This window comes from Platalea leucorodia (genome assembly GCF_965183815.1).
Source record: "Platalea leucorodia genome assembly, contig: HAP1_HAP1_SCAFFOLD_90, whole genome shotgun sequence".
NCBI classification, from domain to species: Eukaryota; Metazoa; Chordata; class Aves; order Pelecaniformes; family Threskiornithidae; genus Platalea; species Platalea leucorodia.
In genome coordinates, this window is record NW_028121436.1 from 240433 (window position 1) to 254430 (window position 13998).

The 13998-nt window shown below is 52.4% G+C and overlaps 2 protein-coding genes across 2 annotated transcripts; one reads left to right on the forward strand and one right to left on the reverse strand.

Annotated features, from left to right (window-relative positions):
* Window positions 1-1134: 1134 nt before the first annotated feature.
* LOC309603443 (olfactory receptor 14A16-like) lies at window positions 1135-2088 on the forward strand (the record flags this gene model as incomplete). The annotated part of the gene is made up of 1 exon (XM_082338293.1): window positions 1135-2088. The coding sequence occupies one exon, from the start codon at window positions 1135-1137 to the stop codon at window positions 2086-2088; it is 954 nt and encodes a 317-aa protein (XP_082194419.1).
* Window positions 2089-10589: 8501 nt separating this feature from the next.
* LOC309603444 (olfactory receptor 14I1-like) lies at window positions 10590-11546 on the reverse strand (the record flags this gene model as incomplete). The annotated part of the gene is made up of 1 exon (XM_082338294.1): window positions 10590-11546. One exon carries the CDS (start codon window positions 11544-11546, stop codon window positions 10590-10592), a length of 957 nt encoding a protein of 318 aa, XP_082194420.1.
* Between the last annotated feature and the right edge of the window lie 2452 nt (window positions 11547-13998).

A 13998-nucleotide genomic window follows, 5' to 3' on the forward strand; every position in this document is an offset into this window, starting at 1 on the left:
GCCTCTCTCAGCCACATCCTCACTGTGTTTTCCCTTGTTCCTCCACTGGTCTGTGTTATTGCTATTGTTATCTTGTTCTTGCTGCCAGGCTCTCCGGGGACGGGAATTTTTAGCTGCAAAGTCACAGGCTGATCTTCTGGGTCCTTTCATGCATTTGTGTCCATGGGAACAAGTGTCCCAGCTTTCCTGTAACCTGTGGGGCTGTGGGCAATGCAGTCTGTGGGGCTGGGGTATGAGCTGAATCTCCCTCACTCAAATGCCATCATTAGCACACTTGGCTATCTCCTTGAGGATTCCTTCCAAGCTGTGAGCTTCCCTCCTGCATGAAAACCTGCCCTATAGCACCTTTGTGTTATCTGAAGGCACCATGGAGAAGCGCAGAGATGCTACGACAGAGAAGATGCTGATGGGTTTGTGAAGTGGGGAGCTGGAACCTCAGGCAAGGGTGCGACATTTAGTGGTCTGAGGTGGATCCCTCTGCTCACAGCAGTGCTTGGTGGTTTTTCAGGGTAATGTGGGATTGTGATCACCCTCCAGCTTGAAACGGTGCAAGCCCAGGGCAGCTGGGAGCCAGACGGAGGGACAGACCAGCTCCCCTCACTCTGCACTAAGCCACAGGCACTCCTCTTGCCTTGCAGGACTCTCTCTATTCTCCCTGAGTGCAGCAGAAATGCTGAGGCTTTCTGACATCCAAGAACACTCCCCAGGGTGCAAGGGGAGGAGGAGATGTAAAAAACCCAAATCTCTCAACCTGCCTTCTGCCACCTCAGTTCCTTATCACTGGGAGTGCAGATGCTGACAGACCCTTCTGCACTAGGAGTGGTTTCATGAGACAAGGTCGAACACCAGGACTGGCCCCTGCCCCCACTCTTCCCATGAACCCACTGCTGCAGAGCAGGGCTGACCTCTTGGCAGCCAGCGGGCAGAGGCCCTGCTCCTCATGGCACGTTCAGCCAGCACCAACCAGGGCTCCAGCCACAGAGCTGAAGGAAGGTCTGCTAGAAAAGGAAAAGGGCGTCTGCATGTAGCAGGGTGAGGGTGTATGAGAAATGGCTTTGATTTTGCTCAGAGAAGTCTCCTCGACTTGTCACTGTCTTTTCCTCCTATTACAGTGCCCATGCCCAGAGACAGCAGATGTCCAACGGCAGCTCCATCACCCAGTTCCTCCTCCTGGCATTCACAGACAGGCGGAAGCTGCAGCTCTTGCACTTCTGGCTCTTCCTGGCCATCTACCTGGCTGCCCTCCTGGGCAACGGCCTCATCATCACAGTCATAGCCTGTGACCACCGCCTCCACAGCCCCATGTACTTCTTCCTCCTCAACCTTTCTTTACTTGACCTGGGCTGCATCTCAACCACTGTCCCCAAAGCCATGGCCAATTCCCTCTGGGACACCAGGGCCATCTCCTACACAGGATGTGCTGCCCAGCTCTTTCTGTTTGTCTTTCTGATGTCAGCAGAGTTTTGTCTCCTCACCATCATGGCCTACGACCGCTACATTGCCATCTGCAAACCCCTGCACTATGGGACCCTCCTGGGCAGCAGAGCTTGTGTCCACATGGCAGCAGCTGCCTGGGGCAGTGCTTTTCTCAATGGTCTCTTGCACACTGCCAATACATTTTCACTCCCCCTCTGCCAAGGCAATGCCTTGGACCAGTTCTTCTGTGAAATCCCCCACATCCTCAAGCTCTCCTGCTCAGACGCCTGCCTCAGGGAAGTTGGGCTTCTTGGGGTCAGTATCTTAGTAGTATTCAGCTGTTTTGTGTTCATTGTGCTGTCCTATGTGCAGATCTTCAGGGCTGTGCTGAGGATCCCCTCCGAGCAGGGACGCCACAAAGCCTTTTCCATGTGCCTCCCTCACCTGGCTGTGGTTTCCCTGTTTATCAGCACTGGCATGTTTACCTACCTGAAGCCCCACTCCATGTCACCTTTGCTGGACTTTGTGGTGTCAGTTCTGTACTCAGTGGTGCCTCCAGCAGTGAACCCCCTCATCTACAGCATGAGGAACCAGGAGCTCAAGGATGCAGTGTGGAAACTTATAACTGGATGTTTTTCTGGAGCAATAAGCTACCCATGGTCTTCTGCATAGCCGTTGGTCATGGTTTAATTGTGATAATGTTGTCGTCTCCTTTCTAATTCACTGGTTGCTTTTCTGACTGAGTAGCTGTGTAAATGACGAGCTGTTCTCTCTGTGTGTTTAAAGAAAATAAAGGGCCATTCACTGACTTTTTTTTCCGGATATCCTTCCTCCAAGAACTTTTTGGAGCTGAAGAGACATTTCCTGTATGCATGGGTGGAGAGGAAAAGAGTCCCAGCATGGCAGCATTGCCAGGGAGCACCAGCGCTTGGTCTTCCAGGGCTATTCTCTTGCCACTTCCACACTCTCTTCTTGATGCCTTACATTGGTGTCAGCTCTGAGTGCTCTGGCAGCTTGGTCACAGTCGTGCTGCGTGGCAGTCCTGTGACCGCAGGCAGGGACAGGCAATGGGCACTTCTGTGACAGAGCTGGCCTCCATAACAGCATTTCCAAAAAGAAAGGTGATCTCCTCAGGGCAGTGCCTGGAGGCTTAAGTCTTCTTCCAAAGCTGTTGTCAAGAACAAGCTCAAGAAAGTGCTCTGGTGAGGAAAACACCAGTGAACATCCAAAATGTGTGAGTGTGCAGGGCTGGGGCACACAGCAGTGTCCCTTGCACAGCCAGGCATCTAGGGATAGACTGGAAGGACCAGCAGAGCAGGGTCTGGTCTGCGCCCATGTTTGCCTGACACCCTGGGCAAGGTGCCCCAGGGCAATGGCCACAGACCAGCCCCTCGCAACCACCATTCCCAGCACTGGCCTCTCACTCCAGCTCAGAGAGGTTCTTTGTCCCTCCATGGAAGGACACCTAAGGAGTAGGTCAGCAGTCCATGTTTGCATTGCACAGAGGAGACTTAAGCATGCATAGAGTGTGTGTGTGGAGAGATGAATTTGAGTGAGCCCAAATGCCATGTGTGTCAGAGCCATCAGAGAGGTTCTGGGGTCCCTGGAAAAGGCAGACATCAAGCCTTTCTTCAAGAAGTGCAAGAAGGAGGACTGGGAGAATTACGGGCTGGTCAACGTCACCTCAGTCCCTGCGAAGGGGATGGGCCAAATACTGCTGCAGCAGATTCCAGGTACTTGTAGGACAAGAAAGGGATTGTCGAACCTGTATGGGTAGGGTAAAGAGGGGGATGTTTTGTACGTGGGCCTTAGCAAGGGTTTTGACATTGTTTCCCATAGCCTCTTTATGGCCACATTGGTGATACCTGGACTGAAGAAGTGGGTGATGTAGTGGGTGGGAAGGTGGCTGGTGGATCCAGCCCAAATGTCAGCAGTGGTAGAGTCCTGCTGGTGGCCACTTCCTAGTGGCATCCCTCAGTGCAAGCACTGAGGCCAACACTCTGGAGGGTCTTCATTAACTGCCTGGATAATGTGCCGGAGTGCCTTTTCAGCTCCTTTGTGGATGATGCCCAAATGGGCAGAGCCCTTGAGCAACCTCATCTTGTTCACCCTGCCTTGAGCAGGATAGCTGGACAAGGTGCTGTTCAGGGGTCTCTTCCAAGCTAGAGTTATTCTAGGATTCAATGAATGTTTTCCTTGGAGAGCTTTTTGAAGACAGAAGAGACAGAAGAAGAAGGAAAAACAGAGAGGCAGAAGTAGAGGCATAAAATGCACCAATATAAATAGAGCAGTTCCTCTGAAGAACGTTTCTCCACTCAAACCATTGGTTGGAAATCTATTAGATAAATTTGGTGAAACAAGCTTACTTCTGTCTGCTCACATACTGGGCCACAAAGAGAGTGATGGCTGGGTACAGTATCCTGTGGTCACTTGTGTCTCAGGAACTCATAATCCACTAGAAGCCAATGGCTGTGAAGGGGGCTGTGAGGTCACTTCTGCCTCTGGAGGTGAGAGGCCAACAGCAGGAATGTGTCTGGGAAAGGCACTGTGAGGTCACTTCTTCCTGAAACAGCCGATAGGTCAGCCCTTGACTCGTGGCTGGGATATGTGCTTCTAAACTCACCTCTGCCAGTGTCTCTGACAGGCCAGCAGAAGGCACCTGGTTGGCACATTGGCTGGGAGACCCCCTCTGCCGAAGGACCTAGGCTCAGTGCAGGAAGGGGGCTTCTATTTTGGCTGTCCTGTCTCTTCTGCCTGAGTACAGGATGGGACAGCAGCAGGCACGCAGCTTGGTCGTGTCTATCCAAGAAGCAGAAAGGCTCGCAGCCTTGGAAGATCATGGTGAGGTTACTTCTGTCTGGTCAGATGAAGGGCTGCAAGAAGGCTGATGGGTTGGGGTGCCTGCTTGAAAGGTTGTTTCCCGTGTGGTTGTAGGAAAGAACAGGAGAGAGAAACAGTTCCACACAGTGCAGCTTGGTAGATGGAGACTGGACATGATAGGAAGAAACGTCACTCAGAGGGTAGTGCTGTGGTACATGAAGTCCTCCAGAAGGAGTATGAGATCAGTCCATCTCCTTGTGTTTCAAGGAACAGAGTGTGAGGGTGGACAGCCGTCGATGAATGTATGGAAATGGCAGGGTGAGAGCAAGGTGAGGAAGCGAGATGGGTGTCTGCAGCCTGCAGGGCAAAAGAGGCAGCTGTGGGACAGCGTAGGACAAGCTGTGGTGGAGATGGCAAAGAGCACTGGCAAGGCTGGAAGTGCCCAAGAGAAGCCAAGGCTTTGTCCCCCTGGCTACGGCAATCGTCCCTGCCACCAAGGCCTATGAGGAGACATGTTGTCCTAAGGCAGTGGGGGGCCCTCATTGCCTCCTTGCACACCCCGAGTAAGGCTGGGAGCTGTCATAGCCTTGTCCTGCACTCAGCATCACCCCCCCCCCCACATCCCACTGCCCCGGGAAGAGCCCTGAGCAATGCGTGAGGGACAGGACCTGCCTTCCCCGGGGCTGGGGGGCAGAGCTTGGCCTCTCTGCTTCATAAAACAAAGCCAGGGTTTTCTCAGCATCTGAGCTGCCTGCACATTCCCTTTGCCTGCCTGCAATCATGGCCTCCAATTCTCTGCTCTAACGAGTCCCTGGGGAGGCTTTGCCAGTAATGGCCCTCAGTGGGGCTTATGAATACTTGAAGGTACTTTGGGTTTTGCTTTTGATGCTGACTCTTGGAGAGGTCTGTGCAATCTCCTCTCAGTGCCTGAGGTTCAAGGACTTGACACCAAATACACCACAGGGCTTTTTAAAATAAAGCAAGCCCTAACAAGCTATATCTGTTCCTGTAATTTTCTTCTAGTCTTGTACAGTTTATTAGAGAGGTTTTCCTAGTGCAGTTATGGGGAAAGACTTCAAAGAACTTCCAATAAAAATGAATTTTTATTTTAAAGGGTGTAGTTTATTACTTTTCAGTGTAGAGAAGAGGCGATAACAGCATTCTCTGATTGATATTGATGCAGGGTCTCTCCTAAGGAGGTCTGGACTGGCAGAAGAAGCTGTCCCTTGAGGTCTGACACAGCATGGACAACTTGCTCCTCACCTCCCCAACCCCCTCATGTCTCTCATCAGCCACCTGGGACCTATATCCTTACAGCAGACTTCTCCTCTGCAGTCTGCAGCTGGATGTTACAGCTCCTTTGCAGCAGCCCCCGCCTGCTTTCCTTAGAGACCTGGCTGCACAAAGGCAAAGAGGGACTTTTCTGATTTTTGAACAAACAAAATAAAACTGATAAGATTCACCATTACAGTATAACACACTCCTCAACTGTATGCCAAGTACAAGCTGCCACCAATGAGGTTCACCTTCCACAAGGGATAACCGTGCAAGAAATCTTTTACACAGAAAGAAAATGATAAAATAAACACAATTAAAGTGTTGGCCAAAGGCAGAATTAGACAGACTGCTGAAAGATAGGCAAGCTTTTAACTCCCTGGTGCTCAAAGCAGCTACTGGATTGTTGAGAGGTATCTGACTGATCCAAGAGTAAAGGGAAGGGAAATCTAGAGAGCAACTGCAAGTGTTTATGTGCGGATAGGCTGCTGGAAAGGTGACTTCAGACATGGTCAGTTCAGTTAGGACAAGTGGAAATAGGTGAAAGATAAGGGAGATGAAATGCACGGCCTAAGAGAGAAAGTACTGACAATGCAAATATAGTGGAAGGTCAACAGTTCTCCTCTTGCGATTAATGTACATCCTGAAAACCCCTCAGTTTGATCTCATGGGAAAACACTGACTTTTTATTAAAAGTATTCAAGTGTTTCAGCTGATGAGGTCGTGCTCATACTTTTAACCACGTGTAAAAATTTCTCAGGTTGTCAGGCAGCGCTCCACTGCCTGACCATAAGTATCCAGTGCTGCCTCTGGAGGACCCAGTGTCTCTGAAGTGCCCAGAGCCTGGGCCTGGCAGTGTCACAGAGGAGACACTTGGAATATGCAGCTGGAGCCTGTGTCCCTGTAAGTGCATCCCACCCCAATTTTAGGACCATTTTCCTTTGCAAACAAAGGCAGTACACAAAATCCCCCAGAGATCAGTACATTAAAACAAGACAAAACAAAGCAAGGAGGAGAACAACATCAACAGTGTTCAAAGCTTAAAATTGCAGTAGGACATCTCCTTCACTCTACATCTGTCATTCTGTTTCTTTGTTGCTTCATTTTTTGGAAATGGTCTCAACATTTCCATCATCCTGAGGCCTACAGCATTAATTTTTGTGGCTTGCACAGAGCCCATGGCCCCAAAACACTCCCTGCCCTGGACTGTCCATGCCACTTCTAACTCTTGGCACAGAGTGAGTCACGCTCGGAGGTGTTGACCACTCGTGCCTGATGGAGGAAAGCAGGGTACAAAGCTTCAGTGAAACACTCTGTGTTTTGATGGCCAAATTTGCACAATTCTCATCAAATATGTGTTATCTGTCTTTCTATGTGAGTCTATGGAAAAATCTACACTTCTGTCCATGTAATGTAAACGTAATGTATAGAAAAATGTATAGGTGTGTCCAGTTACTCAGCAAAATACATTTCCTACCAGCACTCTCAAGGGAGAATCTTTGTTCTGAGGAATTACGCTATTGGTACCGGCTTTGTCTCTCCGTCCCCTGCACCGCTGGGCACTGGGACCAGGGTTCCCTCAGCTGCCTTCCTTGTGCTGACAACACATTTAGAGAAGCCCTTCTGGCTGCCCTCCCCACGCATGGCCATTTCCAGCCACCGCTGAGCTTTGGCTTAGCTGGCTCCATCCCTGCACCCACAGGCCAGGGGTCTCTGCCTCCTGGGCAGCCCGTTCCCCCTCCAGCCTCCCTGCACTTCCTTTGCGAGTGTGACCTCCTAAGTCAGGAGGGTCCCTGTTCATCTGCGCTGACCTCTTGCCAGGCCCTGCTTGACTCCCTGCATCAGACTGGCTTCTTCCTGGGCTTTGAGGACATTGTCCTTGAAGATCCAGGAGGGACTCTCAGCCCCTTTGTCCTCCAGGACAGTCCAAGCAGATCCTCAGTTAACTGAAATCAGCTCTCCTGCAGTCCTGCACTGTCATTCTGCTCCTTGTCCTACTTCTCCACCATCCCATGGTTGTTGCAGCCATGGCTGCCCTCATCCTTCCCAGCCCCGGCCAGATCCACCTTGTCTGTCAGTAAGAGACCAGCCCTAGGGAGCTCTTCGAGTGTCTGTGTCAAAATGTTGTCTTCCACACCCTCCCGGAATCTCCTGGGTTGCTTGTGCCCAGCCCTGTTGCCCTCCCAGCAGAGGGACGATGTGGAGTGGCTGAACTTGCCACGTAATTGAGGACCTGTGACCACGAGGCTTCCTCCAAGGCCAGGCTCTGTGCACGCCAGCCTCCCCTTCGCACAGAGCTCACCCCCACCTGCTCACCCACCTACCTGCCTTCCTGAGGAGCCCTTGCCATCCATGGCTGCCCTCCCACCACTCCAGCTGTCCCAGCAGGGCTCTGCAGTCCCCGTGGGGGAGCACGCTGCTGCCTGCCCAGCAGAAACGCCAGCGCTAGGGAGGGGAGAGGAGAGGCAGGTAAAGGGGAAGGGTTCTGGGAGGCTGGCTGGGAGGTTACTCCTGTTGCCAGAAGAGGATGAGGCAAGGAGAGGCATCGTAGCTGGGAGGTGGCTTTTGAAGTCACTTCTTTGGGAACAACCCCATTGGCCAGGTGCTGGGGCAGGCCCAGGGATGTCGCCTGGGTTGTCGGAAAACCCCTGCGGCAGTGCTGAGAGCCTGGGAGAGGGGAGATGCAGAGGAAGGTGAAGATGACATGGCTGGGGGGTGGATTGTGATGCCATTTCTCTTGCAGTAACCGGACTGACTTGCAGCAGGCAGGCAGATACTGTGACATCATCAAGCGCATCACAAACCCCAACATGACACAGATGGCTGCTCAGGCAGTGGAAAGGGGTAGAGGCAGGCAAAGCCAACATGGTTGGGCTGTTGCTTGTGAGGTCACCTCATGACAGCAATGTGATTGGCCAGGAGCAGGCAGGTGTCATGAGGGCATCAAGGACACCAGATGGGGAAGGCTGCAGGCAGATGACTGGGCCCCTGGTGAGGCCCTGCCCTGGGGTGAAGGCACCTGTACATGACATGGGAACCTATGGGACGTGGCATGAGAAATTGCGGGATGTGACAGAGAACAGCGTGAGAAGGGACCAGAAGTATGGGCAGCACTGTGTGTCCCGGCTGGGTCTCGCAGGTGGCTGCAGACTTGAGAAGTGGCCAAACTGCACGGAGGAGAGCACTGGGGACCTGCTGGGCAGTCAAGTCTTGCAAGGCCATCAGTGCCTGGGGAAACCATCAGTGCCGCCATCGAAGTCCCAGAGGACCTAGGCAATGGTATCCAAACTATCAAATCTGGGTACAAACGGAGAAAACCTGAGACCATTGGGGAAAAAGAAATTGCTGAGGGTTATGAATTGGAGAGGAGACATGGGCAGAGAGAAGCAGGAATCAAGGTGGATCATGGAAGAAGCAGCCTGTGGAAGAGAAGAGAGGAGGAGGATTGTTGGGGCCAGGTGCCCTTGGGGAGGTGGCTGGTCAGTGGTGGTCTGGCCAAACTCTGTGCCTGATCACCATGGTCTGTCCTGCTTATTATACTGGTTTCCGTTGGGGTAGAGTTATCTTGATAGTAGTTTGTATGGTGCTGCGGTTTAGATTTGTGATGAAGAGAGTGTTAATAACACACTGATGCTTTAGTCATTGCTGAGCAGTCCTTGCACAGCGCCAAGGCCTTTTCTGCTCCTCACATTGCCCTGCCAGAGAGTAGGCTGGGGGTGCACAAGAAGCTGGAAGGGGACACAGCTGGGACAGCTGACCCCAACTAACCAAAAGGGTATCCCAGACCATAGGACATCACGCTGAGCAATAAAAGCTGTGGGAAGAAGGAGGAAGTGGGGATGTTTGCAGTGATGGCATTTCTCTTCCCAAGTAACTGTTAGGAGTGATGAAGCCCTGCTTTCCTTTAAATGGCTAAATATCTGCCTGCTGGTGGGAAGCAGTGAGTGAATTCCTCATTTTGCTTTGCTTGCGTGTGCGGCTTTTGCTTTACCTATTAAACTATCTTTATGTCAGCACATGAGTTGTCTCACTTTTACCTTTCCTGGGCTCACTGGTGTGTGTGTACATGTTTTTGGGCGTGAATGTATGTACATGCTTTGCTGGTCAAGTGGGGCTAGCAAGGAGGAGGAGGACCCCAGGATCTGGAGAGACCCAGGGTTGGAACTACCACTTGGGTAATATCTGTGAGTCTGGGCAGATCTAAGCCCAAGCCCACACTGGAGGGACTGCAGGGGGGTGTGAACCTGCGGGTAAGTTCTGCTGGGAACGCACAGACCACTCGTGCAACCTTCACACCAGATCAGCCTGAGAGGGGGGACGGGATGGGGCCGGTTGTGTTGCTCATGGTTGTGTAAGTAAGTGCTGCTGGTGGTGTGGTGGCTGTCAAGGCGCTGTGGCCTGTTGGAGTTGGTCTGTGTAGGGTTGGCTGTGTCCATCTGTGTTTCCTTGCAGATACCTGGATTTAGCGCTTTCCCTCTGGTTGACTCCACCTTGGGCGATCTCTCACTTTGTGGGGCTCCAGTCAGTGACCACCCCAGGCACACGTGGTCCATGCACATGTCGCGGGCTCTCTAGGCAGCTCCAGATTCCTCTCCTGGAGGATGTCCTCTGCCCTGTCATGCATTGGGACAGCATGGTATGACAGTATCTCAGTGAGCATTCACCATCATCTCCACTGTCAAGAGACAACAAGGGACGTGTCCTGAATCCAACCCTTGTTCTCTAGCAGCTACCAAGGTGACAGTGAGCTTTTAACTCAGGCCCTTTTGAGGTGAAATTCCCAGGCCTGTTGTTGATATCAGCTTTGGAAGAACAGCCAAATCTTCAGGAAATGCATCGGGAAGATGTCATTTTACTACAGAGATGCTATGAGAGAGGCGGCTCTGAAACAGTGCTAGAATAACATTTATACAAGTTTCAGTGACAGAAAGAGACGAGTTCATTTCTCAGGAGAGTGAGCTGAATACAAATGGTTATGTAGGAACATAACAAGCATAAATCACAGAACAGGTAGTACTAACAATAGAAAGGATAAATCAATAAACAAAGTAGAGGCCTGCACTGGGATACACTAGATTTCATTTCTGGAGAGTGAAGGAAAGTTTATCAATATTGACAAACCACCATGAAAAGATTTTCTTAATGGACTCCTTGAGTTCCTGGTTCCTCATGCTGTAGATGAGGGCGTTCACTGCTGGAGGCACCACTGAGTACAGAACTGCCACCACCAGATCCAAGGATGGGGAGGAGATGGAAAGGGGGCTCAGGGAGGCAACCATAATAGTGCTGACAAACAGGGAGACCACGGCCAGGTGAGGGAGGCACGTGGAAAAGGCTTTGTGGTGTCCGTGCTGTGAGGGGATCCTCAGCACAGCCCTGAAGACCTGCACATAGAACAGCACAATGAAAACAAAACATCCCAACACTAAACAGACACTAACAGTCAGTGTAGCATCCCTGAGGTAGAAGTGTGAGCAGGAGAGCTTGAGGATCTGAGGAATTTCACAGAAGAACTGGTCCACAGCATTGCCTTGGCAGAGGGGGAGTGAAAATGTATTGGCAGTGTGCAAGAGACCATTGAGAAAAGCACTGCCCCAGGCAGCTGCTGCCATGTGGACACAAGCTCTGCTGCCCAGGAGGGTCCCATAGTGCAGGGGTTTGCAGATGGCAATGTAGCGGTCGTAGGCCATGATGGTGAGGAGACAAAACTCTGCTGACATCAGAAAGACAAACAGAAAGAGCTGGGCAGCACATCCTGTGTAGGAGATGGCCCTGGTGTCCCAGAGGGAATTGGCCATGGCTTTGGGGACAGTAGTGGAGACAGAGCCCAGGTCAAGAAAAGAAAGGTTGAGGAGGAAGAAGTACATGGGGGTGTGGAGGTGGTGGTCACAGGCTACAGCAGTGATGATGAGGCCGTTGCCCAGGAGGGCAGCCAGGTAGATGGCCAGGAAGAGGCAGAAGTGCAAGAGCTGCAGCTCCCGCGTGTCTGTGAATGCCAGGAGGAGGAAGTGGGTGATGGAGCTGTCGTTGGACATCTTCTGCCTCACGGCATTGGGACCTGTGCAAGGAGGAAAAGACAGTGACAAGTTACAGTAGACTTTTCTGAGAACAACTGATTCAATTTCACAAAAACACTTCCCCCCCACACCCCCACCTGCCTCTCCCATTTCAGACAGACCTTGAGCAGGTCCCTTTCATTAGCTTGGCCTGGTGCTGGCTGAGGGTGCCACTGGGAGCAGGGGTCTCTGCAGGAGTCCGTCCTGCCATATAGACAGAGGTAAATAGGAACACAGGGTGATCTCAGATTGAAGCCACTTGTGATATGAAAAAGCTTTCCAGCATTGTCCCATCCAATTTTCCCAACTGCAGAGCACAACTGTGGGAATTTTGTTGTGTTCATTTTGTTATAGTTTAGAGTGTTTCTCCCCTTCTGTTGTTGGGCTGCTGGGAAAGAAGCTCATGATCAAGTCCCTGAGACATTAAGGGTGGGAGAGGAGACCAGGGCTTGCTCTGGGGAAGGTGTCTGCACTGCAGGGAATGGCAGGGAGACGCTGAATCCCCCCTCCCATGGCATTTCTGGTAGAAGCTCCCTCTCACTCCCTGCCCATGCCTGCGCTGCCTGGAGCTCCCCCTGCCAGCAGCTGTTTCCTCATCCCCATGTCTCCTCCCTGTCAGTGCTCACAGAGCCCATCCCACCCACTGTGTGCTCAGCTCTGCCCTGCAGGCACCTCCTGGCAGTGGGGCACTCCCCAGACACAGCTCTGTGTGTGCAGAACCTAAGGAGCAGCTGAGAAAAGTTCTAATGAGAACTGGGGTCTCAGTGCCTTCTCCAGAGTGGAGAAAAAAATTCCCATCTCCTAATGCCCACCCAGCCAAACAGGAAGAGAAAACTCAAAGCACAAACTCGTTCCCTTTCATGTAACCACACCTTGCCCTTCCTCTTGAGAAGTCCCCTCGGAAATGTCCTGGCATGATCTGGAGCTGTGAGTGACCCCGACCCATGCAGCACCCTGCCCTGCCCTGCCGGGGGTTGCTCCTTCCACCCACAGCTTCCCACAGTCCCAGGGGGAGCACCCCAGGCAGGCTGGGCACTGACCCTGGCAGGCAGCAGAGTCCCTGCCCTGGCACACAGCCCCCTGGGGCACAAGGGACACTGTCTAGAACAGCCCTGGACACCCCTGCCTGCAGGCCTGGCTTCACACCCCTGCAGCCATCTCCAGGAGAGTCGTGATGTCCTCTCCCTCTGATGGTGCAGCAGGAAAGCCCTGCTCCAGAGCATGTCCTTCTCCTCCACACCAGAAAAACCAGGAGAGCCATCCTGACAGGTCCTGTCCTCTGTGGCATGTGCCAGGTCTCGGAGACACTTCCAGGAACCCGTCTGTATTGCCCTGCAGCCAGAGACTTACCGTGTCAAGGGCTGTGAAGATCTCTTCCACAGTGAGCTCTCACCTGTCCTCCCATGCCAGACTGCCTTTAACCTCTCTGTTACTTATCTCCTCACCCCTCGGTGCCTGCAGGCAGTGCCCTCAGCCCTGCTGCCCTTTGCAGAGGAGCTGCTCATGGCCAGAGCTGTCTCTCTGCAGTGCTGCCCACTTGGCATCAGCTCCCTCCATCCCAGGAGCCCAGCCCAGCTCAGCAGCAGAGGCCCAGCCCAAGGCACCACTTTCTCTGCCCCTCTGGGCTCCCTCCAGGTGTCCCTGGGGCTCCAGGGGAACCTGCTGGGAAACAGGATGAAGTCATCTCTGATGTTCCCTCCCTCATCTGGAGAGGGACAATTATTCCCAGCACTGTCATTTCTGTTATGAGGAAAAGATTTGGGCAGGAGAATCAGCTCACCTTGTCCCATCATGAGACAGGACAAGCAGACAGTGACAAGGAAGGATCTGCATTACCCCTGCTGAGGGAAGGGATGCAGATGAGTCAATAGACACATCTCATTTGTGGGTTTGCAGTCCTGGGGCTAGAAGGGGACTTAGCTCCCTCCCACGCACAACACAAACCAACAGGAGGTGAGAGTCCTCTTGCATCAGGTGTGCTGGTGGGCAGAGAATAGGCACCTGCATGTGAGCTCCTTGTCTCACTTCCCATGCCTGTTAATGGGGATGGAGGGCAGGATTGGGCTGTTCAGACACAACCCCTGGTGACATTTAAGTTGTCAGGGGTGGTCAAAGATCTGTGCAGGGAACTGCAAGCTCTAATGGAGCCGTTCGGAGAGACAGGCCAACATCTGGGGGAATCCTCTTAGAGGCTGCTGGGAATTTTCTTTGGCCAACTGAAATGACAGCTGATGCCCAAATGAGGGCACCTGAACCTGTCCCCACTCATTATGTTCAGGGCAGCCTTGAGAGTTATTTGTCTGAACCACTGGAGCCATGTGCCACAGGGAGAGCTCAGGCTCTCCCTCTTCTCCATCAGCCGTATTCACTAGGTCTCCACTCACTCTACTGGCAGTTGCCTCATGTTCATCCCCACATTGCCTTATCCGGG